Genomic DNA, 25651 nt, shown 5'->3' on the forward strand with positions numbered 1-25651 from the left:
GTTGTGCACGTTTCTCAAGATAAAAACTCAATACCACACGTTAGAAGATCATGTTCTATAAGTAATTGTTCCTGATGCGCCATGGGGCTGGAGAGGAGTCTTAAACAGGATTAAACTAGTTAGATCGTTTCCAAACACCCACCTGGAGCACCGTCTTCATGGTGAACGGAGACGCCACGGCGGTGCAGATCTTCTCTCCGTTACGCGTCACCTGGCCCATGACGAAGAGCATTGGAGAGGCGAGCGTGAAGGACGCGAGCCACATGGCGCTGATCAGCTTCTTGGTGCGGCTTCGCGACATGATGCTCTTGGCTTTGAACGGGTGACAGATAGCCATGTAGCGCTCCATGCTCAGGCTGGTGATATTCAGCGCCGTGGCGAAGGAGCAGCTGTCCCGCAGGAAGAAGTAACCCCGGCACATCGCGTTCCCGAACACCCACGGGTGGTGGAACCAGATAAAGTTGTAGAGCTCGATGGGCATGGACAGGACGAGGATAAGAAGGTCCGACACGGCTAGGCTGGCCAGGTGGTAGTGCACGGTGCTCTGGAGGTTCTGCAGACCCTTCTTGGTCAGCAGGGTGTAGAGGGTGATGGAGTTCCCCAGGGAGCCCACGGAGAAAAGAACCACATAAATGACAGTCACTGTCACCTTGGAGTAAATGTCCGTGTTGACGTCCAGGTCTTCCTCCGCCGCTGGGGAGTCGCACGTGCCGTTTCCCAACGGAAACAGTGAGCTGTTCCCTAGAAGTCCGTGCGCCAGCGTTCCGAAGTGGACCAGGCTGCGTTCCGGAAACGTAAAGTTTGGGTCCATCCTGGTTTTGGAAGAGAAACAAATAAATATGCGATTTTCTTCTCATGAAAACGGAAACGATGTGAGTAAACGGGAGCGCAGCAGCATTTATATTTACCACAGCAGGAGGCGGGCTCGCTATTGGTGCTGCTTCGATGACGCACACGGTCAGCTGGGACTTAAGTCAGCCCAGGCCAGGAGTATCTGTTAAAATGCGTTTTAGCCATGCCTTTAGTAATCCCCCCACACAGGAGGCTAATATGTTCTCCGTCCTCAGGAATAACGCAGCACACATCACCCACAATGGAGATCGTGTTCCACAGTTTCTGACAACACACCGATGCAGCGGAGCAGGTCCACCCACTTCCTGCAGCTGACGCTAATCACATGTATTTGATCCGCATCTGCTGCTCCTGACATGTCTTCACATTTTAATGGGGAAGTTCTTCCTTGCAGATGTTTAATGTCTGCAGAAGTTAAATTAATTTTCATTTCTTTTCACAGGAAGTCATGTTGCAGTTGAGGTCTGGATCTAAACTCCATGAACAACCCTTAAGGATAGCCCAGAACCACAGAAGATGAACTCTAGTGTAAAGTGCTTTTAAGTCCTCTGACTCTAACAGGTGAAATACAAGTGTGACTCATTAATATTGTTGTTGCTGCTACTAATTATATCATTAATGAAAATTAAATTACATCCAAGGCTTTTCTCAAATGCATAAAACAAAAAATAAAAAGATGCATTTCTTTTCTTTGTGTGCACTGCTGGACTGACCATAGGGCATAGCGGGCAACTGCCCGCTGGGCCGACCCTTTCATCTTTTATGGGCCGGTGTCTGTTTTTTTTTTTTCCTGGCCTCTAGTTGTTGCAGACAACTTGTCCGCGCCGCCCCACGCGACGCCTCGTAAAAGTTGGTGGATTGGCCAATTGGTAATAATACACTCTGGGCTGGACCAATAGCCAGAGGTCTGATGCACCCGCCAGTTGTTTGTGAATCTCAGTAAACAGACAGACGAGCTTTACAAAATGGAGAACAAAAAACGGAAAGGAGGAGCGGAGAAAATTCGACTAAAAAAGAAACTGGCCCTTCAGGCTGATGCTGGCACATGTGTTAAAATCTCACAGTTGTTTGGTAGTGAAGGTTCAAGTAAAATCAATTTAGGAAGTGATGGAGCCTCAGCCCAGCGACAGGTTGGAGAAGAAAAGAGGGAGGAGGAGGAGAAACCCGAGCCGGTGTTGTGCCATAAATTGACTCGCTGCCAAAAAATGATTAGCCACCGCAGGATCGCGCACGGTTAGGTAATTGCATTTCTAGACAAAATTCCCCAGGATTTCGCCCTAAAACTCAGCATATCTAGCAATATGGACACTCAGAAAGCAAAGATAACCTCTTCCGGTACTTAAATAGATGTTTATCGCGGATATTAGTGTGGCAGTGTTTGTGGCACCCTGCGCGGGAGCACGAGGACGTGCTTGTGGAAAGAGGGAGGAAGATGTGGCAGTGTGAGCGTCCTGTCACAATGTCTTGATTGATCTTTCACCCTGGATAGTTGGTCAAGGGGATGTTCCTTTGGCTGACTGGTTAGAGCGTATGACTCTCACCCAGAGGTCTGTGGATTGAATACAACCCGGGCTGTCGTTTATCCACCTTGCCACGTTAGTTTTTCCAGTTCGGAAGTTGTTTTAAGTGTTGCTATTTGTCTTAAACGTTCACAATGAGGATATATTAATCCTTTTTGCAATATTTGCGATTGAAAGATGGTTTGTGGTAAGAACTGGCTTTCTTTATGTTACAGCCTTGATACTAAAAAAATAAATAAACAATGTAAAATGGCGCCCTGTATTGAATGTAAACGTTGTATAAATGGAAATAAACAATTCTCCAGCGATTTAATTTTTTCCCCTTCCTTTCTTTAGTCCACTTGACATGGAGCCACAGTTAACTAGTTTGGGGCACATTTTTACTTGGAAAAAAAGTATTTAAAATGATCAAGCTTTGGCTTTAATGACACTGTGTAGGTTACTATTCATTACGTTGCTCTATTTAAAAGTAACAAGATAAAAGCACTTCAGCACATAAAATTAAGATTGTCACTTGCCAAATAGACTACACCCTCCCGTTTACCTATAAGAAATGCCTCAAAATATCTTTAAATTCTTTATTGATGATTTAATTGTAGACAACTAAAATGGCATTTTACTTGCCAAAAAGTGATTGAATCGCTAAGATTTTCATGGAGGCTAAAATTGACCAAATAAGGGTTTTATGTATTATCTGTTGATGTTACTGTACTCCTACTGCCTATTGTGTCATCAAAAACACCCCAAAAATGGCAACAAAAAAAAAAAGATAATTTCCCTTGCCAAAAATTGATTACAGTGTCCTGGTCACCTGTAAAGGGTTACATTTACCTAAATATTACCTTATTTATTATCTCTTGATGTTATTAGTGCCATCACAGGTTGCTGGGTCTCTTCATAAACACCTCAAAAATGGCAACAAATGATCATTTCCCTTGCCAAAAATTCATTACAGTGTCCTGGTCACCTGTAAAGGGTTAAATTTACCTAAATATTACTTTATTATCTCTTGATGTTATTAGTGCCATCACAGGTTGCTGGGTCTCTTCATAAACACCTCAAAAATGGATACAAATGATCATTTCCCTTGCCAAAAATTCATCACAGTGTCCTGGTCACCCATAAAGTGTTAAATTGGCATAAATATTACTTCATTTATTATGATGCTGGGTGTGTTCCACAATCATATTCGAATAAACATGAAAATATTCCGTCCGAATATCTGTTTCTTGTTATAAATATAACAGCTAGAAGGATTTACAGTTAAAATAGGAGAAACATTTCAGGAAACTATTGTCAATTAACCACAGAAATAGGGACTAATAACATCAAGAGATAATAAATAAGGTAATATTTAGGTAAATTTAACCCTTTACACTTGACTCCCCAGGAAGGGTCGTAACACCACTTGCCTCATGCACATAAGTGACCAAAACAAAGCAGCATGGAGACACTCCGTCTCCAACCACCTCTCAGGCAGCAGCCTGCACTCCCAAGTTCTACACGTCACCAGAACATAACCAACCAACACAATAAACGCAGTGTTATACAAAATGGAAGGCCTGTAGTGTTTATTCTCTTACAGTAACAACTTATCAATTTTTTGGAGGAATTTATTTAAGATTTTTTTGGTTTTTATTAATTGTGCAATAGAAAAATAATCGCTAGATTAATCATCTAAATAGTCATTAGAATAGTTGACTATTCGATAAAATAATCATCAGAATAATCATTTTAAAAATAATCATTTACCCCCAACCCTACTTTTTTAGAATACCAGGATAGGAAGGATGGTGTAGGTTTACGTTTATTAGATTGATACATAAATACTACCAATAAGAAAGTGTACGTTGGTGTGTCAGAAACAGCGTAAGGCTTAATGTCTTTTCCAAAAAAAAACAGGTGATGGGCCGGTCTCCAATCAAAATGCCCGGGCTGAATTTTTGTCCCAGTCCAGCCCTGTTTGTGTGGACATCAAATAACCAAGACAATAGGTTGGGGTTAGAAGGTGGCAGATGGTTAAATAACAAAAGAAATATGCTGCAGGCTAAATCAGATTAAAGTAAATAATACCGTTCTGGGCATCATTTAAACTTAACGACACTTTACAGTAAAACACAAAACAATCAAATGTTCTGATTTAAAGTTAAAACAAGCTAATTCTGCAGTTCAAAAGAAACAAATACTACAGTAAAAGAAAGTGTGCAAGAGTTTGGTGTGCAGACAGGTGAGTGGAACAGAGCATGCCAACATGCCCTGCCTCCAGAGGAGCACCTTGGTGATCCATGTCTGACATGTTGGGGTTGAGGTGTTTGATATGAAGAATCAGGCATGACTCAAGATAAAATTGAAAGAAATATTTATTAACCCAAGCTAAAGGAGCTCCACTAACACGTGGCAAGGTAGGATGGGGCTCAGGCTCAAGATGGTCTGGAAAACAGGACAGTTAGCAACTTGTTGGGCTGAGGGAAGATGCCAACTCAAGAGCTGGGCTTATAGTTCTGAAGAGTCTGGAGCTCGAGAGATCGAACACGGATCCAGAAGGTTGTTGTTAGTCAGTGATAGATGAAAAGGACAATAGGTCAGACTTGGTGACCGGCTAACCAGCAGCTGGACCCGCTCTGCTGAACCACCCACCTGCAATCAGGCACTGACTACGCACCTGCAGGCTCTGACTACGTCCAAATGAGGGAACACTTTTCTATTTATGCTTTCTACCTAATGGCACTTACATACTAGTGTCGGTTCAGTCCCTTACGGGACCAGAATCTGGTTTCACAAACAGGTCTGATTTGCGTTTTTGGTTCCAAGACGACTCTTTTTTTCAGATCTCCTCTGCAGCGGTCAGACTAGGATGGAGGTGACACTACGGACTGATTGGCCTGCTGAAATTACACCTTCCGCCTCCGATTGGTGAGTAGAATCAGCCAGGGAGGGGTTCCCACATGCGCGACTCATTCATGCTGGATGCTGTTAAGAAAACTTCTCTGTCTGTAACACAAAGCTGCCGATCAGTAGGAACAGAAGAGAATGAGCTGTGTGTGTGCGTGTGTGCGTGTGTGCGTGTGTGCGTGCGTGCGTGCGTGCGTGCGTGCGTGCGTGCATGCGTGTGTGTGTGTGTGTGTGTGTGTGTGTGTGTGTGTGTGTGTGTGTGTGCCTGTCCTAGAGGGGAAAGCAGTGTGTGTGACACTGGGAACTATGATGGGAACTCCACCCAGAGCAGCTTCTACACTCCTGAACAGACCCAGGTGTGGTCGAGAGCTTCTGAGCAGCTTCCATCTGAATGACAGCACAAGCTCTGTGAACTGTTCTGGTCAACAATATTTTAAATACTAACATTGTACTCTTTATTCTGTGTTTTTCTCATGTCCCCGCCTGGCTGGTCACCACTGGAGAGGAGCAGCTTCTCAGACTCACCCTACCATCCCATTTTACCTCCAGGCCTCCTGATCTTCTAACAGAAAACCCTGTAGCTCCATCCTCGCCCTTCTCTCCACATGTTTCTCATCATCTCTGGAAGCTACTTCCACAACACTGTGATGTTATACTTTTTTTTTTTCAGGCTAAATGAACCCAAGAAATCTGCTGTCAGACTGATTGCTGGTTAGGTGGCTGGTGCCTATCTCCAGCGGTCAACGGGCAATCAGGCGGGGTACACCCTGGACATAGTGCCAGTCCATCGCAGAGCAACACAGAGATACACAGGACAAACAATCAATGCACACACACACACACACACACACACACACACACACCCCCCTAAGGACAATTTAGACAGACCAACCAACCTAACAGTCATGTTTTTGGACTGTGGGAGGAAGCCGGAGAACCCGGAGAGAACCCACGCATGCACAGGGAGAACATGCTAACTGCAGAAAGATCCCAGGCCGGGAATCGAACCCAGGACCTTCTTGCTGCAAGGCAGCAGCTCTAACCACTGTGCCACTGCACAGCCTTTATTGTAATATGTGTGAGTGTAAACAATGATTAACTTGATTAACAAACACATTGTGATTTGTGATATAAATGGATCATTGTAAGAACAATATTCATTTCAAATTCATTGATTTACACACAGATTAGTCAAACATTTCATTTAAACATCTTGTTCATTCATCACATATAATTATTTCACTTTTAACTCTAAAATCATGGAGTCTTCACTGATTCAGAGTGAAGACTGTTGTCTGGCTTCTAAAAAGAGAGTGTAGGACCTTGTGACAGAGCGTCTGAGTTTTGTCTTCATGGAATGTCAACACACGCTGAACAGAACCTTCTGGTTCTGGAAGGCCGAGCAGAAGGTGGATTCATGCTGTAGATGAAAGGTTTTGATGTTGGTCTATATATAGGTGAAAATTGACCCTTTTGGTATGTTACAACGTGTGTTGCTGCTGTGAGCTTGGAGCTACATTACATGATGACATCATGAAGGAGGCTAATTCTGGCCCTGTGACACGTGTGGTGACGTGTGAGCTGATTCACCTGGTCAATAACTGACATAAAATATTTTGTTCTTTGCTATCAAGTAAATTAACTAATAACCTGCATTATTGTAGGACACTCAGCTAAATATGGACGCTACACCATGAGGCAGGCACACATCAATATTCTATAAGAGCACATAAGGTGAGCAGCACCACAGATTATTATTATTATTGTTATTATTATTATTGTCACTGTCCTGGATCTGTTTTCTTTCTGCATCTCATCATTAGCCTGACTGATCACCACTGCGGGGCACCTGACAACTCCTGTCATCTGGCTATAAGAGCAAGTACTTCTTCACACACATGTAACCTATCAGCTCATCTGGCAGAATAACTTATCTGATGGCTACAGCTCTCCTTTTTTTATTGAAACAAACAATCTTGTTTTCTACAGATCTCCTGAAATCACTTTCTCCTTGAAGAGACAACACCACATCTCCTGTTCCTGGAAAGCCTTCAGCCATCCTTCGATGACTGAGAACCTCCATCAGCTCTGTCTCCTGTCTGCCTACAATTATTATAATAAATATTGTGTTTGACAAGTTCTTTGTGCTGCCAGAATGTCTCATTTTAATTCCAGTTTTTATATTTTCATGTATATTTATTAATCACATTCATTAAATCAGCATTACTTTGTTGCACGTTAAGCTAGCTCTAATGTGATGAATTAAATTAGCCCCTCACTGTTAAAAGCTTGTTTGAAATTCAAGTGTGTGTTCATATATTTATGGACATGAACAAAAACAGGAAATATATAAATTGAGATTTACTTAATTAATAAAACAAATATTAATAACTGAAACCCAAAGGAGGGAGGAATCCTTGAAAGGCACATTCTTCTGGAAGCTCTTGATGACACCACCAGAGGAGACCTATCTGCTGACGCCAGAGGATCACCTAGGACCAAGAGAACAGTTGGTATCAGTAAATAAATAATGAAATCGTTGGTTACGTATTGTAACCCCAGATTCTATGAGTCTAGTCGCAGCCCTTAAGCTAGCTGCTATTGGAAGGATGATCTCCGCATCAGCCAATCATGAAGAGCTAAAATGTACGCCCACCAATAGTGGGCCCCCTCGTGGTATATAACGGCAGTGACCTCACTGCTCACCTCCAATGGCTCTTATTCCCATCATAACCAGTGGGGCCAGTGGCTTAAGGGCTGCGACTAGACTCAGAATCTGGGGTTACAATACGTAACCAACGTTCTATTTCGTCTAGTCTTAGCCCTTAAGCTAGCTGCTATTGGAATAAGGCGCAGCTGGATGGGTTTACGCCCCACTGGTTAACACAACCAATGGACACACCCAATCAAATCTCCTCTAGTGGGGGACGTTCAGCCTCAGACCAGGCTTAAAGACTGAGGCAGCCACGATAAAAGAGGGGCCCCCACTAAAAAACATCATCCACAAGAGGATGAAATCCATCTCAGCAAGGCCAATGAGGTGCCATAAGCATTCATTTAGCCTGCTGGGGTCCAAGCACTGAACGAGTGATGGAACCTGAAGACACATCTCGTAGATAATAACGAGTGAAGGAACAGGGTGAAGCCCATGAAGCAGCCTGACAAATGTCTTCCATTGACACACCACTGAGGAGCTCCATCGAAGAGGAAATCCCTCTGGCTGAGTGAGCCCTGAGTGCCTCAGGGGGATCCTGCCCTGATGATGTGTAAGCGAGGGAAATGGCGTCACACAGCCAGCGTGAAAGGCGCTGGGCCGACAGCGCCTGACCAAGGGAAGACTCCCTGTAGTGCACAAACAGGCTTTGTGAGCGATGAATCCCTGAAGTGCGTGACACATATCGTGCAAGCGCGCGCACCGGGCAGAGAAGGTGCAAAGCCGCCTCCTCCTCAGAATTATGGGGAGGAAGAAAAAGTCCAGCCAGTGAAATTGACCTGGATTTGAAGGAAGCATTAATGCTTTTGGGCACAAAGGCTGGGTTGGGGCATGAAACAGCAGACCCGCCATCCTCCCGGATCCTGAGGCATGCGGGAGCCACTGAGAGGGCGGTCAGGTCACTCGCTCTCTTAACTGATGCTAGCGCCAGCAGCAATGCAGTTTTAAGCGACAGGAACTTGAGCGAGACCTGGTCCAAGGGTTCAAATGGGGCTCCAGATAAGCCGTGCAGAACCACCGTTAGATCCCATTGGGGAAAAAGCGGGCGGGACACAGGTCTGTTCCTCCTGACACCTTTTAGAGAACGTTTTGTGAGGGGATGATTGAAAACAGATCTATCTCCAAAACCCTGACGACACGATGATATAGCTGCAGCATATGTCTTAACAGTGCTGAATGCGAGGCCCCTGTCCATCAGTATCTGCAGAAACGATAGGACATCCACCAGCTGGCAGGAGAGCGCTTGAACATTCCGTTCTGCGCACCATTTCTGGAAAGCTGCCCATTTAGCAGCGTAAGACGCAAAGGTAGAGGGTGCCCGCGCACTCTGAATCGTGGCGACCACATCATGCAGCAGCCCAGAAGCCTCTAAGCGTGACCGCTCAGCGGCCAGACCCACAGCCGTTGGCCTATTTCCGGAGGATGTTTGATTATCCCATCCGCCTGGAGAAGGGCGTCCGCCCTCCACGGGGAGCCGGACACTAGCGCTTGCAGGTCTAGAAACCATGACGCAGACACGCGTCTGGGAGCCACCAGAATCAACGAGAGCCGTTCCGACCGAATTCGGTCCAGGAGACGGGGAATCAGAGGGACTGGTGGAAACGCATAAAGGAGCGTTCGAGGCCAGGGCTGGTGTGAGAAGGCGTCCGTCCCGAGTGGGGGTTGGTCCCGGGGACTCAGGGAAAACCACAGGCGACACTGAGTGTTTTCGCGAGCCGCGAACAGATCCACAGACTGTTCCCCGAACCTGATCCAGATCTGTGATATCAGTGCAGGATGTACACGCCAGTCGGAGTCGCGGGGTCCCCCTCTCAACAGGATGTCTGCCGCTACATTCAGGACCCCCGGAATGTAGATGGCTCTGATGGACAGCAGGTGGACATGTGTCCAACACAGTAAATCCGTGGCGACACGCAACAGTGGGAGGGATCGAACTCCCCCTTGGCGATTTATGTAGGCTGCCGTCACCCGGTTGTCTGTGTGAACTTCGACATGACGGCCCTCGAGAAGGGCAGCGAAGTGTCTGATCACATTCCTCACTGTCATAAGCTCCAACACATTAATGTGCTCGTGCGTGTGGGAGGGCCAGCGATCTGCCACCATATGGGACAAGCACGTGCCCACCCAACCAGACAGTGACGCATCCGTAAACACAGATACGTGTGACGCAGGACGTCCGATGGGAACCCCACGTGAGAGGATGCAGGGGTTCCCCCAGTGAGCGAGGTCCCCGCCCACTGAAGGGGGAATCCTCAACATACGTCTCTTCTGACGTATCGGGTGTACCCGGAGGCGGACGAACCAGCGTTGCAAGCGCCTCGTGCGCAGCAAACCTAGCGGCACTACTGAATGGGCTGCGGACATCATGCCCAGGAGTTTCATGACTAACAGGGCTCTCACGATCTTGCGGGGTTGAACACGGGAGATCACCGTGGAGAGATCTGCCGCTCTTGCAGGCGACAAACGTGCTCTCATTAGGGAGGCGTCCAGCTCCACCCCGAGATACACAATCGACTGGGATGGAAGGATGGAGCTCTTCTCCCAGTTTATAGAAAACCCTAGGGTTGGCAGATGCTCTGTCAACCTCCTTGTTTGCTGTGACGCCTCGTTCTTGGACCAAGCGCACAGGAGAAGATCGTCCAGGTAAAATAAGACCCTCATTCCCTCCGTGCGCAGTGGCTGCAGCGCGGTCTCCAGACATTTGGAGAAGGTGCGCGGCGCTAGCGAGTAGCCGAAAGGGAGGCGATTGAACTGATATTGAACTCCCTTGAACGAAAAACGCAGAAACTTCCGGTGGTTTGGAACTACTGGTATGTGGAAGTATGCGTCTTTCAGGTCTATTGACGTGAACCAATCCCCGGGGCGCACGTATTCCAGGACTTGTCTCATCGTTAACATGCGGAAATGCATCACTGCTATGGAGCAGTTGAACAGGGACAGGTCGAGAATCGGCCCCATTCCTCCCGACTTCTTCGGTACTACGAAGTAGCGGGAGTAGAAGCCCGAGAGTTCTTGTCCACGAGGGACTCGGGAAATAGCGTCCTTGGACCGAAGTTCCCGCAGCTCCAGCTCTAGGGCCTGAGACTGTACTTGCGATGTGAACGTCGTCTCCATGATCCCGTTGAAGGGAGGTGGAGTGGCCTGAAAATGAAGTGTGTGACCGCAATGAATGGTGTCCGAAATCCATTTGCTCATGATACAAAGGCGGCGTCACTCGTGCGCGCGTTCCGACAGTGGACGCGTGTGCGCGGTCACGTGAACAACGTCCGAGGGTTGTGCATGCACCCTTACCGCCGTTGCCCATACCAGAGAACTGGGGGCGACCCATGGAGGGCTGCGCTCGAAAGGGTGAGTGCGAAACAGCTGGAACAGGCTGGTCCACACCGCGGAACATGGAGTCCGAGAGTGAAGGACGAGTGGGAGCCGGGCCCGTGCACGGGGGCGACAAAGTGCCAGCGGATGGAGCCGCGCACTGTGCCGCCGCGCGTGGTCAAGACAGCGACCTGACATCCCGCCCCACCCAACGGTGTGGGGAGAGCGGGAAGAGTTGGGCCTGGCCGGATGCTGGGGCCGGAGCGCAAATGGAGCGCACCCTTACGGGTGGCCGTATATTATGACTACCTGTACCTGCAGGAACATGTGTGCGTGCAGCAGTGCTTGGTGTGGGGAACATGTGTGAGAACTCGGCAGAGGATTCTGCGGTGGACTGTAGGATTGTGCTCTTTGAGTGACGTTTTTTGGGTTTTATTTCAAAACAACATCAGAACAATCAATAACACACACATTCCCCCCAAAGAGTCACTTCCGTGGCTGCTTTCGGCGAGGCTCCTGCACTTGGGACTGCCAAGACGGCGTCTGCTGGCCCCGCCGGAACCGTTGTCCACCATCTCGCTGGTCCCACTGATGTGGAGTCGAAGCGGGAGGCCGGCTCCGTGGAGCGGGCGGTGCAGCTGGACGTCTGAAGCTTCCGCGCCGTTCGTCCCATCTTCTGGCTAAACGGCCGGAGTGCGAGGCTGACCGAGGGTGGACCAGGTCTCGCACCATAGCCGATAGTTCGGCCGTCTTCTGAGCCCGCTCAATGACGCCCCTAAGATGGGGACCAAACAGAACATCGGTGGTGATGGGGCCGTCCAGCATCTCCCTTTGCAGATGTTCCGGAATGGAGGGCAGGGCCTTGAGTCAGATCGCTCGCTGGATGAGGGTCTGCCAGGCAGCGATGCGAGCAGAACCGGTGAGCACAGCAGCACACAGATTGAGGATAGCATCAGCAGTCTTAGTAATGACGGCTTTCGACTCCTCAGGAGCTTCCAGCTCCTCCATCATCTTTGAGACGCCGAAGGCAAGAAGGGCGATGTTATTCCCTGCAGCGCCGGTCTGAAAGGCACACTGATGTGCGCGGTCGGTGAGCAGCGTCAGCAGCTGGTCATGGTTTGAAGTGGGAACAGCTCACGGGCCAGCGAGGTGGTTCTTGGCGCCGAACAGCGAGGCCAAGTCCGGCTCTAGCGGAGGAACGGACGGCCAGCCTTGGTCGGAAAACCCCTCGACCTTGGTGATGGGCGCATACATGGAGACTGGCGCCTTGAGCTTGGCAGGCTCGGAGAAGGCGGCAGACCAGCAGCTCATAGCAGCGGGGAAGCGCGGCCAGATAGGGTCTGGACAGCGTGTCTGAGTCGCCCCGAAAATTCCCGCCAAATCATCCGCTTCAGGCGGTGCCGGATATGGCACAGCTAGCCCCTTGTGGGCTGCTGCCGCAGAAATGATGGTGGGCAGCTCCTGGAGCAGTGCTCTTACTGCTGGCAGGGAGGAGCGAGAAGCCACTGGGGCAGAAGGACCCGCTGAGCGAGGCTCGTCGACCTCCGTTATGTCTAGGAGGGATGCCGCTTCATCGTAGTTCTCGCTGTCGGTGACGTCATCCAGCCGGTTGAAGCCAGCCGGCTCCTGACCGGCGTCGAAGAAATCCAAAGCTTTGTCCAGCGGGTACGAGTCAGCGACCGGAAATTCTTCGTCGGCGGCGGGAGTGAAGTACTCGACCCGGCGAATCTTCTCCGCCACGGGCAGAGCGGCACAGAACGGGCACGAGGCCTGCGAGGTCAAGGCCAGGCCAGCGTGGTGAGCCCCGAGACAGACCTCACACTTAGCGTGCAGGTCGCCACTGGAAATGGAGCCCGTCTGGCAGGTCGGGCAGGGTCTGGCGTCGCTGGACATGGCTGGTAAGTCGTCTTCGGATAAATTTGCTCTTTTAGGATAATATTTGCTCTTTAATAAAGCTCTCAAGCTTGGCATGAAGAGAAAAAGGAGGTGAGCAATGGGGTCACTGCGGTTATATACCATGAGGGGGCCCACTATTGGTGAGCGTACATTTTAGCTCTTCATGATTGGCTGATGCGGAGATCATCCTTCCAATAGCAGCTAGCTTAAGGGCTAAGACTAGACGAAATAGAACAGGGCAGTTTTAGTAGGATGTTTGTGATCGTATAACATAAATTAACACATTACAGAATAATTGTCTCATGAGGTATTTTTATAACTTGCTCTGCAGCAGACAGTAACTTTAGCTCAGGGTAGGTGGCCGTGTCCTAAAGAGCTTCTATTCAGCACGTTTCAGTTGTTTCATCACAGTTGATTCAGCAGCTCAGCTATTTGCTGCTGATTTAAACCAGGTGTATTGAAGCAGATAAACCTCTAAAATGTGCTGGATAACAGCTTTCTAGGGCCGTGGAGCAGAACCCTGCAGCTAGTCGGTCGGTAACAAGATGGCGCATGTGCTTGGCTTAGCCGCAGTCACCGGCCACTTTTTCAAACTTTTCTCCACTGACCTCCTCTTTTCCACCTTGCTCCTGTCTGCGATCCTCTTCAGTAGTGTCCCTGCTACCATCTCCTATGATCGCCAGACTCTTTTGTCCTTCAGTTCGTTCACGATCGCCCAAGATGCACCGAGGACGTACCTCCCTGTTTGTTTACCTGAGTGGCGCACTGGCCCGGAACCAAACAACAATTCTAACCAGGGCGCCTCCAGCTATGTTTATCCGGTCCCGGGAAAACATCAGAGGAAAAGAGGTAAATGAGCAGGAATCCAGGTGAGAATAAGACTTCCCTTATGGCGTGGTTTATCTAGTAAACATCGGCGTGATCTTCTAGCTTATTGTCCTTTGTTTGGCCACTTGAGCACCACTCCCGCATTCTCGCCAGGCCGCGTTGCGGCGCGGTTCATCCGTCCAAGTTTTTTAAGGTCGGTTTATCCTCATTCCTCAGTGGTTTCTCCTCCTGTTCCCTCCATAAGTGGTTTTTATAAAAACCGTGGCTCTAATCCTGCTAATTTACGTCCACTAACTCCAGCTGTTTCTGTAGTTTCTGATTCCTCCACCTCACTCAGCATGGCTCTATTAAACACCCGCTCTGTTAACAATAAGTCCTTCCTGCTCAATGATCTAATTCTGTCTAAAAACCTGGATTTTCTGTTTCTGACTGAAGTTTGGCTGCAAACATCTGATTATTCTGCTCTGATTGAACTCTGCCCGAGTGGTTATTCTTTTCTTAGCCAGCCCCGGGGTTCTGGTCGTGGTGGAGGCCTAGCTGTTGTTTTCAGAGACCATCTTCCATGTAGCTCTATAACCTCTGGTCACTTTGCTTCGTTTGAACTGCAGCTGATTAAAGTCGGGCGTAAGGACCCGTTCTACTGTGCTGTGGTCTATCGTCCACCTGGTCCAAACGGTTCTTTCCTTCAGGAGTTTAGTGACTTTCTATCCTCCACTGTGAAGCTGTCCAGACTGGTGATTGTTGGTGACTTTAACATCCACATTGATGATCACTCCGATCTCTTTGCCATGAATTTCTCCAGCCTTATGGACTCCTTCAGCTTTACCCAGCATGTTTCTGGCCCCACACACACCAGGGGGCACACTCTAGACCTTGTTTTTACCCTGAGTATAAATGCGGACAGTGTTTGTCCTGAGGACGTTTATATTTCAGATCACCATTGCATTTTCTTTAACTTGTCAGTTTCTGCGTTCCCACCTCCTGCTCGCCGTATGGTTAGTTCTCGTTTTCTTAATGAGAGCACAGCTAGCAATTTTTCTGCTGCTTTTGATCCACCCTGTTCTTCTGATAACGACCCAGATTCCTTAACTTCTCAGTTCAACGAGCACTGCCTCTCCATTCTGGACAACATCTGTCCTGTCAGAACCAGATCAGTTCCTGCAGTGAACCCTACTCCCTGGTTTAATGACAGCCTTCGCAGCCTGAAGCGCCAATGCAGAAGAATTGAGCGTTTGTGGAAGAAAACCCATCTCCATGTCCATCTGCTGCACCTAAAGGATCTTCTGTCATCCTTTAACTCAGCAGTCAGAGACGTTAGGGTTTCCTATTTCTCCAACCTGGTGTCCCAGAGCAAAGGGAACCCCAAGGTGCTGTTTAACACCATCAGCAGCATTGTCTCTCCTGCCTCTCCTACAGCCTCCATCCACTCTGTTACAGACTGTGAGAACTTTCTGTCTTTCTTTGTGGACAAAGTCAATAAGGTTAGATCTAGCATCTCTCCTTCAGCCTTATCGCTGCCTCTCCCGACTCCAACCAGGCCCATCATCCTAGATAGCTTTGCTCCTGTTTCTTTGCCTGAGTTAACCAAACTAGTTAACTCTATGAAGACCTCTGCATGCCCCCTCCACATCTTACCCTCATCTTTGTTTAAAAGTGCTTTTCAGTCCATCGGTCCCAGCATGCTCTCTATAATTAATGCTTCTCTGTTCTCTGGTCAGGTCCCTGCTTACTTTAAGAACGCTGTAATCCACCCGCTTCTTAAAAACCGAGTCTCGACCCCTCTCTCCATAGCAGCTTCAGACCCATCTCTAAACTTCCGTTCATCTCCAAGATCTTGGAAAAGGTTGTGGCTAAACAACTCACAGCTGCTCTTGATGAACATAACATCTATGATAGCTTCCAGTCAGGTTTTCGTAGAGCTCATTCTACTGAAACAGCTCTTCTTAGGGTCTCTAATGACCTTCTGACTCACAGTGATGCAGGGGACTGTTCTGTTGTGGTCCTGCTGGACCTGACTGCAGCCTTTGACACTGTTGACCATCACCTGCTACTGGAGAGGCTGAGAGACTGGGTAGGCCTATCAGGATCTGCTCTGGAGTGGTTCTCCTCTTATCTCTCTGAGTGCTCCTTTTCTGTGGCCGTCTCCAAGTTTAGGTCCTCCACCACCTCTCTTACCCATGGTGTCCCACAAGGTTCTGTGCTGGGGCAGCAGATGATCTGTCACCTTTGACCTTTAGCCTGGTGCTGCACAACCAGTAGGCTTTGATCACTGGACCTCAGGGACCTGCTGGGGGTGTAGGGACTAAGAAGATCACCAATGTAAGATGGTGCTTGTCCATGTAAGGCCCTATAGACCAGAACCAGGATCTTGAAATGAACCCTGAAGTTGACTGGCAGCCAGTGAAGCTGGAGGAGAAGCGGGGTGATGTGGGTGTGTTTGGAGGACTTGGTCAGAAGCTGAGCACAGGCGTTCTGAACCACCTGTAGACGGTTCAGGGAGGTTCTGCTCAGACACGTGAAAAGAGAGTTACAGTAGTCTAAGCGTGAGGAGATGAAGGTGTGGAGAACTGTCTCAAGTTCAGAGCGGGACAGAATGGGACTCAGCTTAGCAACGTTCCTGAGATGGAAGAAGGAAGAGCCAACAAGAGAACTGACATGAGAATCCAGGGTGAGAGCTGGGTCAAAGGTCACGCCAAGATTACTGACAGAAGGTTTGGTGTGGGAAGCAAGCTGACCAAGAGAGTCTCTGACTTTGGGAACCAGCTTGTCTGGGGCACAGATGAGGATCTCAGTCTTATCTTCATTCAGCTGAAGAAAGCTCCCAGTCATCCAGGTTTTGATAGAGTCTAAGCAGGTGTGTAACAGCTGCAGCTTAGACATCTCATGGGGCTTAAAGGAGATGTACAGTTGGATGTCATCTGCATAAAGATGGTAGGAGATTCCTTTGAAGGAGCTCAGGATGTGCTGAAGAGGAAGCAGATAGAGGAGCAGGAGCAGAGGCCCCAGCACAGAACCTTGTGGGACACCATGGGTAAGAGAGGTGGTGGAGGACCTAAACTTGGAGACGGCCACAGAAAAGGAGCGCTCAGAGAGATAAGAGGAGAACCACTCCAGAGCAGATCCTGATAGGCCTACCCAGTCTCTCAGCCTCTCCAGTAGAAGGTGATGGTCAACAGTGTCAAAGGCTGCAGTCAGGTCCAGCAGAACTAGAAGGGAACCGTATGGTATGCTGGAGAGACCACCAGGGACAAGAACTTTATGTTTATGTTTATTTATTTAGCAGACGCTTTTATCCAAAGCGTCTTACAGTTTATAACCTATAGGGCATGTTGTGATCTGTGGGGGAAACCGGAGTACCCGGAGGAAACCCACGCATGCACGGGGAGAACACGCAACTCCACGCAGAAAGGCCACAGCCGAGTTTCAAACCTGCAACCTTCGTGCTGTGGGGCAACAGTGCTAACCACTGCGCCACCATGCAGCGCTATAAAGAAGTAGCTGCAGCGTGTTGTACGTTCTGCTGAGAAGGTCATTGAATGCAAACTCCCTTCTATTCAGGACCTGTACACCTCCAGGACACTGGGGCGTGCAGGTTGGATAACAGCTGACCTGTCTCACCCTGGACCCAGTCTTCATGGCTCGCTCCCATCTGGCAGGAGGCTCAAATCTGCAAGAACAGTTTCTTCTCCTCTGTTGTTAGACTCATGACTGACAATCCTAGGGCTACCCATGTCAGTTGCTTGGTTTCAGTCACATGACGCTGTGTTGTGTTTGTACCTGAACTGATCTGCTCTGATTAGTACCTACACTGTTTTGTATATAGCAGCTGCTTCTCTAAGTATTGCCACTTTATATTGCTATTGTATCATTATATTTGTACTTCCTATGTTTATGTGTCTCTCTGTGGAGGTAGCAGTAGCTCAACAGGATGAGCGGGGGATGTTCAGTAATTGGAAGGTTGCAGGTTTGATCCCGGCTCCGGACAGAGAATTCTGCTGTTGTGTCCTTGGGCAAGACACTTAACCTGCCTTGCCTGCTGGTGGTGGCCGGAGGGACTGGTGGCGCCTGTGCTCGGCAGCCTCGCCTCTCTCAGTGCACCCCAGGGCAGCTGTGGCTACATCGTAGCTCATCACCACCAGTGTGTGAATGGATGAATGATACACTGCAGTGTAAAACGCTTTGGAGTCCTTAATCTGAGAGGCGCTATACAAGTGCGGGTCATTTATCATCTTATTTTTATCTTTCTTTTTGCACCAAGTAAAAAGAAAAAGCAATTTCCTAGTATTGTGATTTCTCACACGTGTGGTAATAAAACCTTTTGATTTTGATTAGTCCCCTGCATCACTGTGGGTCAGAAGGTCATTAGAGACCCTAAGAAGAGCTGTTTCAGTAGAATGAGCTCTACGAAAACCTGACTGGAAGCTATCATAGATGTTATGTTCATCAAGAGCAGCTGTGAGTTGTTTAGCCACAACCTTTTCCAAGATCTTGGAGATGAACGGAAGTTTAGAGATGGGTCTGAAGCTTGCATCCACATCACCTCGTTTAAAAAAAAACTCTGTCCACACGTACCCGGATAAATACGTTGTTAGGACATGCCAGACCTGCAGGTGGCAGTACTTCCCCCATTCTTAACCTCGTCCTTCGTCTGTGGTCTTCCGCAAGCAGCAGTAATTCCTCTTGCAAACACAAACAAGCAGAAAGCGCTTGGACAATTGATAAAGCGAGCGCAGCTCTGAGGGCATCCATGATGCCGGCTAGTGTAAACACAGGTCGCACACGTGATGTCAGCATTTTTTTGTCGCGGAAAGTGACGTTGCGGACCTTAAAACTCCGGTTTTGTCCGTCCACACGCAGACACCCAAAACGGAGAAAACGCAGATCTTCACTTTGGCCGGAGTTTTTAAAAAACTCCGTTTTTGTGTGGATGACAGGCCAAAACGTAGAAAAATATCTACATTTTGGCAGATCCCTGGCTACGTGTGGACAGGGCCTAAGTGTCTTGTCGGTCCATTGTTTGCATTCTGTCGGCGTTTGTTCGTGCTCTTGGTGAGCTTTGTTTCTCCTGCTTTGGAGTTTTGGACTTTAGGCTCGCTGCCTTTGGATTTATTTTTGTTCATCCTCAAATAAAAGGATTTTTTCTTTATATCTACTCCTGCCTTGTGTCCTCCTGGGTATCTGCATATTTGGGTCCTAAACATCCTCGAAACGTGACACCTTTAGCTGCAGCAGATGGACGTGGAGATGGGTTTTCTTCCACAAGTGCTCAATTTTTCTGCAATGATGCTTTAGGCTGTGAAGGCTGTCATTAAACCAGGGAGTAGGGAGTGGAATATCCCTTTAAGGTTATAATCTAACATTGATTACAATTTTCACATATTGACATTGTTATATATTTTTTTATTGGGTTCTTAGTTTTAGAGAGTAAACAACCTGGAAAATCCTAGCAAATCAATCACAGCCCAAGATTATTTTTGCTATGAAATTATGGCATTATGACTATTCATCAAATTCTGAAAATACACTGTGAATGATCTCAGCATCACAAAATGATGCACAACCAGTTAGTGCTCAGGAGAACATCTACATGCTGCGCACACCCCCTGCCCCGCAGAGCTCAGAGCAGTAGGAAACAGAGCGCCGACCAGACCTAACCAATAGCATTAGACTACCGCTTACATGCTTCAAATTTGTGGAATACCTCAGCTGATGCAGAGTTGATGAACTCTTCACGAACAAGTAAGTCTCTAAAATATAAATATAGAGAACACAACATCACATGAGAATAATACTGGTAAAACAACGTGTTTTAGCTGTTTGTCGGCTACAGAAGCACGTTTATAAACAGAAACATGAAGTTGCGATCTTAAAAACACAGAAGGAGTGTGATATGCTTGTCAGACACTAGATGGCACCATCGGATAAGAGAAATACTCCTGAACAGCTTCAACAGACAGACAAAAGCATGATCACAAACAAACTGACAAAAAAATGTTTCTCCTGCTTAAAAGTAATATGATGATAGAATGAAAATCTGGCTGAATCAATTATTACTGGCCTCAAAGCTTTCTTTTACCCAATATCCAACCATGGCTTTATGTGGGAAGAAAAAAAGGACAGACTGTTTTCCATTTAAAACTGATATAAGACACAATTCTTGTTTCACATTTTAAATCTTGAGACAACTCTCTGGTGTCAGGAACCTTTTACATTTTAAACAAGATGACCTGCTGAAAATAAGGAACACACACGAGAAAACATCACTGAACTGGAAACTGTTGAGTTCTCTGGGGAAATAAATAAAATGTGTGTCTTGGTCCAATTATTCAAACATACGCACACACACACACACACACTAAAAATGCATACAGACATTTTAAACATACCACAGACAACTGTGTGTGTGTGTGTGTGTGTGTGTGTGTGTGTGTGTGTGTGTGTGTGTGTGTGGTCAAGAATCAAATAATTCTGGGGAGACAACAAACTTGTCTGAACAAGGTTTTCTGTTTAATCCGCTGTCATAACCTGGTGTGCAGGTTGACAATGACGCCATCTTCAGGCAGATCTTTGATTGGCAGGTTGCCCATGTGTTCAGTACCATGGTTCATGCTCTCACAGCTGCTTAGAGGAGATTCTGGAGGTGGCTGGTACAGCACGCTTGCAACCAGGAAAAAAGTTGTCCCAAGAAGCTGAAAAGAAGGACATTTTTCTGTCAGTATTAAGCTCAAATCTCAGTAAAAAAAATAAATTGAAGTGTCCTTAGGTTTTTATAAATTATACTAAAATCCTTATCATAGGACTGGACAGTATTTTGATATATTTTTGATACAAGCTGACCCAATAGCATATCTATCAATACAAAAAAAACTACAAACAACCAGAACATTTCTAGAGTACACAAGCCTCACTCCCACAAGCTGCATGCTGCTTTTCTGTCTCTGATGGTAAGTGGTCATTGCTTGAATTTGTATGCGTCTTGTCGATTGTTTGCTGGTGAAACTTAGCAAGAAGGTGTTTTCTAGATTTATGAAAATGGCAGTGTTAATGTTCTGCCATAAATTTTTCATTCAAACTCTAGGTTTTAAATTTTGGGGGTTTGTTCGCATTTCAGCTAGCCTTTTCGCAATGGCTGCTGCATTGGGTTTTGTTTTTCCTGTTTGTGTGGAGACTTGAGCTTAATTCCTCCCCCAGCATACAAGGTGATGCATACCTGGGCCTGCAGTGGCTCAAATACCAGAGAAACTGTAATTGTCTCATTCATTCATGATAAGGATCGGTTTGGCCTCTCTCAGTGGTAGCAACTCCAGAGTGGTAGAGTGTCCAGCCCTTCTCAAGGAAACTGGTTCTGGAGCTAGAGCCATGCACTGAGGTGAGTCCGACTGTATCTAGCCAAAACCTCTCAACCTCACACACCAACTCAGGATCCTTCTCCACCAGAAAGGTGACATTTCAAGTGCCTATAGCCAGCTTCTGTAGCCGAGAATCAGACTGCCAAGGTCTCTGCCTTTGGCTACCACCCATCACATAGGGCTTTGCCCTGTCGGGCTCCATGGGTGAATGCCCGGCCAACAGGAACTTGCCAACTTGCCCCACTTTCAGGCCTGGCTCCAGAAGATGGCCCCAGTGACCTGCGTCCGAGCAACGGAACACCATTTCCATGTACTTTTTTCTTCATACAGGGTCCTAACCCTAACCCTGGTTTGCACTTTGTCTGATCCCTCACCTAGGACCTGTTTGCCATGGGTGAATCTACCAGAGGCATAAAGCCTCAGACAACTTAGTTTCTAGGATCATTGGGAAACTCAAACCCCTCCACCAGGATAAGGTGTCAGCCCATGGAGGAGACTTCATCTTCAAATGCATTATTTGATTGAACTATTATCACAAATTTTTCAATATCAAATGTTTAGAAATTTCAAACTACTTCAGCTCAAGTAAACCTTTCACAGCAAAATCAGGACCAGAACCAACCAACAAACCACCCATCAGAGCCAGAAGGCAAAGCTCTCCATTAACCAGCCAATCTACATTCCTACCCTCACCTATGGTCACGAGCTTTGGGTGGTGGTCGAAAGAATGAGATTGTGGATACAAGCGGCTGAAATGAGTTTTCTCCACAGGGTGGCTGGGCTCTCTCTCAGAGATAGGGTAGGAAGCTCTGTTATCCGGTAGTGACTTGGAGCTGATCCACAGATCCTCTGCAAGAAGAGGAGCCAGTTGAGGTGGCTCTGGCATCTGGTAAGAATGCCTCCTGAATGCCTCTGGGATGAGATCTAAAGGAAAGCTAAGGACACGCTAGAGGAGCTGTTTTGCTGAGCTGGCCTGGGAATGCCTTAGGATTGCCCCTGAAGGGCTCTCTGTCACGTTTTGTTGTGTTCCTCCATGTGCTTGGTGTGGTTCCTGTTTTCTCCCTGAAGAGCAGGTAGGCGTGACCGAGAGTCTCCAGCTGCTGCTGGTTGTCATCAGCCCGGCTTGGGGATTTAAGCAGCAGTCAGACAGACTCATCGCTAGAGGATTACTTATACCGGTATTTTCAGTGTGAAATTGTCTGCCTCCTAACCTTGCCTTGTTCCAAGGCATCCAACTCCAGACTTATGTCGTGTTTTAAACCTGCTCTCCTCAGCATCTTATTCCTAACAGGTTTCCTCACCCATCATCTCTCTAAACCTGAAACAATGCCTAGGATCCACACCACACCCTGACTCGCTGCTAGCCCCCTGCCTCTGGACCCTCGGTCACCCGCCTGGCCTCCTCACGTACCTGGATCCCTCCTCTGTGGATCAGGATCACCCACCAGCCTCATCTCCCTCCACGTCTCCAATTCCTCCACAGCAACTGGACCATGACCCCTGCCAGGAGCCACTTTCCCAGGATACTGTAAGCTCTACTTCCCACTCTTGTCTCTCTAGGCATTCTACCAAATCAGGCAATCCCAACATCTGTTTGTGTTTTAGACTGTGACCCGAAGACCATCCTGCCCAGTACCTGATGCAGCGCCTTTAGTTTTGCCCTGCTACAAATACATTTTGGCTTTAAATCATCCTTTTGGCCTCCTGGTTGATTCTGTATGTCGTGGGTCAGACACTTACGTCACGTCATGTCCATCTTCCAATGGTTGGGAGAGAGAAAATTGCCCCAGTAAAACACCCTCAGACCGTGTGTCTGTTCTCGTCTTGTTAGATCTCAGTGCTGCTTTTGACACAGTAGATCACAATGTTCTTTTAGAAAGGCTTGAATATGTTGTAAGTGTTGGATAAATTATGGATACATTATCTATTAGTTTAAACGAAAGCTTTATCCAGCTCATTTTTCCCTGGCAACAGACAGGCGTTTGACCTTGCCTCTTCCCAGTCCTGGCTTATCAGTAAGAACGCCCTGTGCCAGCGCCTGGTTGTTTCCCTTTCGAGAGTCTAAAGGAATGTGTAAATGTGTGTGCATTTTATCATGTTTGTGTGTTCTTAATAAATACTCTTGGAGGGCTCTGTCTGACGAGAGTGAACTGACAACCCATGTGTGGTGTGATTTATTTTTGCTCTCCCTTTGCAAAGTCTAAATTGTTTAGTTATTGGTATGGGTTAAATCGATCAGCTTGTTAATACGACCCCTGCATGTTGAGCTTTCCCTTCAGGTAACCCTGGATGGGAAAATCAAAATACCAGTAGGGGTCAAAGGAACAGCGCTAGGCTGGTTTAAATCCTACCTGTCTGACAGATTTCATTTTGTAAATGTACATGACAAATCTTCTTCATACTCTAGGGTTACTTGTGGAGTACCACAGGGTTCAGTGCTTGGACCAGTTCTTTTTACTATATATATGCTCCCAATTGGTAAAATCATTAGACAGCATGGGATAAACTTCCACTGTTATGCTGATGATACTCAGTTATATTTATCCATTAACCCTGATGAACCTAATCGGTTGGGTAGATTACAGGCTTGTCTTGAGGACATAAAAAATTGGATGACTCTAAACTTTTTGCTTTTAAATCAAGACAAGACGGAAATTCTCATCTTTGGACCAGAAATTCAGAAAAGGAAACTGCTTAGCCAACCACCTGACCTGAATGGCATTACATTAATCTCCGAGAACAAAGTAAGGAACCTTGGTGTTATCTTCGACCAGGACATATCATTCAAATCCCAGGTTAATCAGGTTTGTAGGATTTCCTTTTTCCACCTTTGGAATATTGCTAAGATTAGAAGCATCCTTTCCAGGAGTGATGCTGAAAAACTAGTTCATGCATTTATTACATCAAGACTGGATTACTATAATCCATTACTCTCAGGAAGTCCACAGAATGTAGTTAAAAGTCTTCAGCTTGTCCAAAATGCTGCAGCTAGAGTTCTGATGAGAATTAAAAAGAGAGATCATATCTCTCCTGTCTTAGCTTCCCTACATTGGCTACCTGTTAAATTCAGAATAGATTTTAAGATCCTTCTTCTCACATATAAAGCTCTTAATAATCAAGCTCCATCACACATCAGTAATCTGATTGTTCCATACGTTCTTAACCGAGCACTTCTCTCTCAGACTGCAGGTTTACTGGTGGTTCCCAGAATATCTAAAAAAAAAAAAAGGATGGGAGGCAGATCTTTCTTCTACAATCTGCTCTTTATGTCATGAGCTGAACTCAGAAGACCCATAATGACGCCAAACACAGTAAATACATACATACATACACACACACACACACATATATATATATATATATATATATATATATATATATATATATATATATACATATAATATATATATATATATATATATATATATATATATATATATATATATATATATAAGTCTTTTATTTATTGTGGAGTTACCAGGTGGGCGAGGCTGGAGACAGGGTAGGAGATGAGGTGAGGATCAAAACCAGATAGATCCGTGAATGCTACAATGAGCAGGCAGGAGGCAGAATCCAGAGAATGGGCTGAGGTCGAGAATCCAGGTAGTCAGAGGCAGAGACAACAATCCAAGCAGGGAGCAGGCACTTGGGTTGGTCAAGGAACAGAAACGAGGTCAGGATCTATGGTACAGGCAGAGGTTGGAGTGCTGGAGAATTTACTGGTGGAAAGTCTTCAATAATCTGGCCCTGAATGACTGGATGGCTGGTTCTTTTGTAGCAGGGGAAACAGGTGTGAGAGATGAGCTGAGGAGTCAGAAGCAGGTGAAGTGGATGAAGGCTGATTACAGGAAGAGGTGAGATTAATGAAGTTGATTGTGATGCTGACTGAGGTTGCTAGGGAAAACAGGGCTTGAATGGAGCTTGGTGAAGGGACAGGTGAGCTGAATGAAGAGTAAATGAGGAGGCAGGGGAGGGTGAAGGGTGGGGGCCATGACAGAACCCCCCCCCCCCCCCAAGGGTGGATACCAGACGCCCACAGGAAACCAGAGCAGGGTGGGAGGAGGGAGACCAGGAGGGAGGGCCAGAAGAGTCTGGGGGGCCAGCAACGGGGAACCAGGAGCCAGGACTGCGGAAGTCGGGGGATAGAGGACACTGGAGGATGAGGACTAAGAGGGAACTCTGGGCTAAGATACTGAGGGGACAGTAGAGGATGTGGACTAAGAGGGGACACTAGAGGAGGACGACTAAGGGGGAACACTAGAGGAGGACGAGGACTAAGATACTGGGCT

The 25651-nt window shown here is 47.1% G+C and overlaps 2 protein-coding genes across 15 annotated transcripts in view; both read right to left on the bottom strand.

Moving 5' to 3' along the window:
* Window positions 1-1073, bottom strand: part of ntsr1 (neurotensin receptor 1 (high affinity)) — an 83726-nt gene extending 82653 nt beyond the window's left edge. Inside the window, exons 1-2 of one of the 2 annotated variants that reach the window (XM_070544886.1) lie at window positions 909-1073; window positions 143-812 (exon numbers count right to left, since the gene is read on the bottom strand). In XM_070544886.1, coding sequence (XP_070400987.1) covers window positions 143-811 — 669 coding nt within the window. In that variant the 5' untranslated portion in view covers window position 812; window positions 909-1073. The other variant, XM_070544885.1, reaches the window with a different exon arrangement.
* A 3641-nt stretch (window positions 1074-4714) lies between these two features.
* The window catches only part of slco4a1 (solute carrier organic anion transporter family, member 4A1), an 80320-nt gene continuing 59383 nt past the window's right edge, over window positions 4715-25651 (bottom strand). For 7 of the 13 annotated variants that reach the window (XM_070544875.1, XM_070544879.1, XM_070544878.1 and 4 more), the window contains one exon: window positions 19393-20702. In XM_070544875.1, coding sequence (XP_070400976.1) covers window positions 20532-20702 — 171 coding nt within the window. In that variant the 3' untranslated portion in view covers window positions 19393-20531. Of the gene's footprint in view, window positions 7757-19392; window positions 20703-24840; window positions 25044-25651 lie in introns of those variants that run through there. The other 6 variants (XR_011516676.1, XM_070544883.1, XM_070544880.1 and 3 more) reach the window with 5 other exon arrangements.

Source organism: Nothobranchius furzeri, chromosome 15 (genome assembly GCF_043380555.1).
Source record: "Nothobranchius furzeri strain GRZ-AD chromosome 15, NfurGRZ-RIMD1, whole genome shotgun sequence".
Classification (NCBI taxonomy): domain Eukaryota; kingdom Metazoa; phylum Chordata; class Actinopteri; order Cyprinodontiformes; family Nothobranchiidae; genus Nothobranchius; species Nothobranchius furzeri.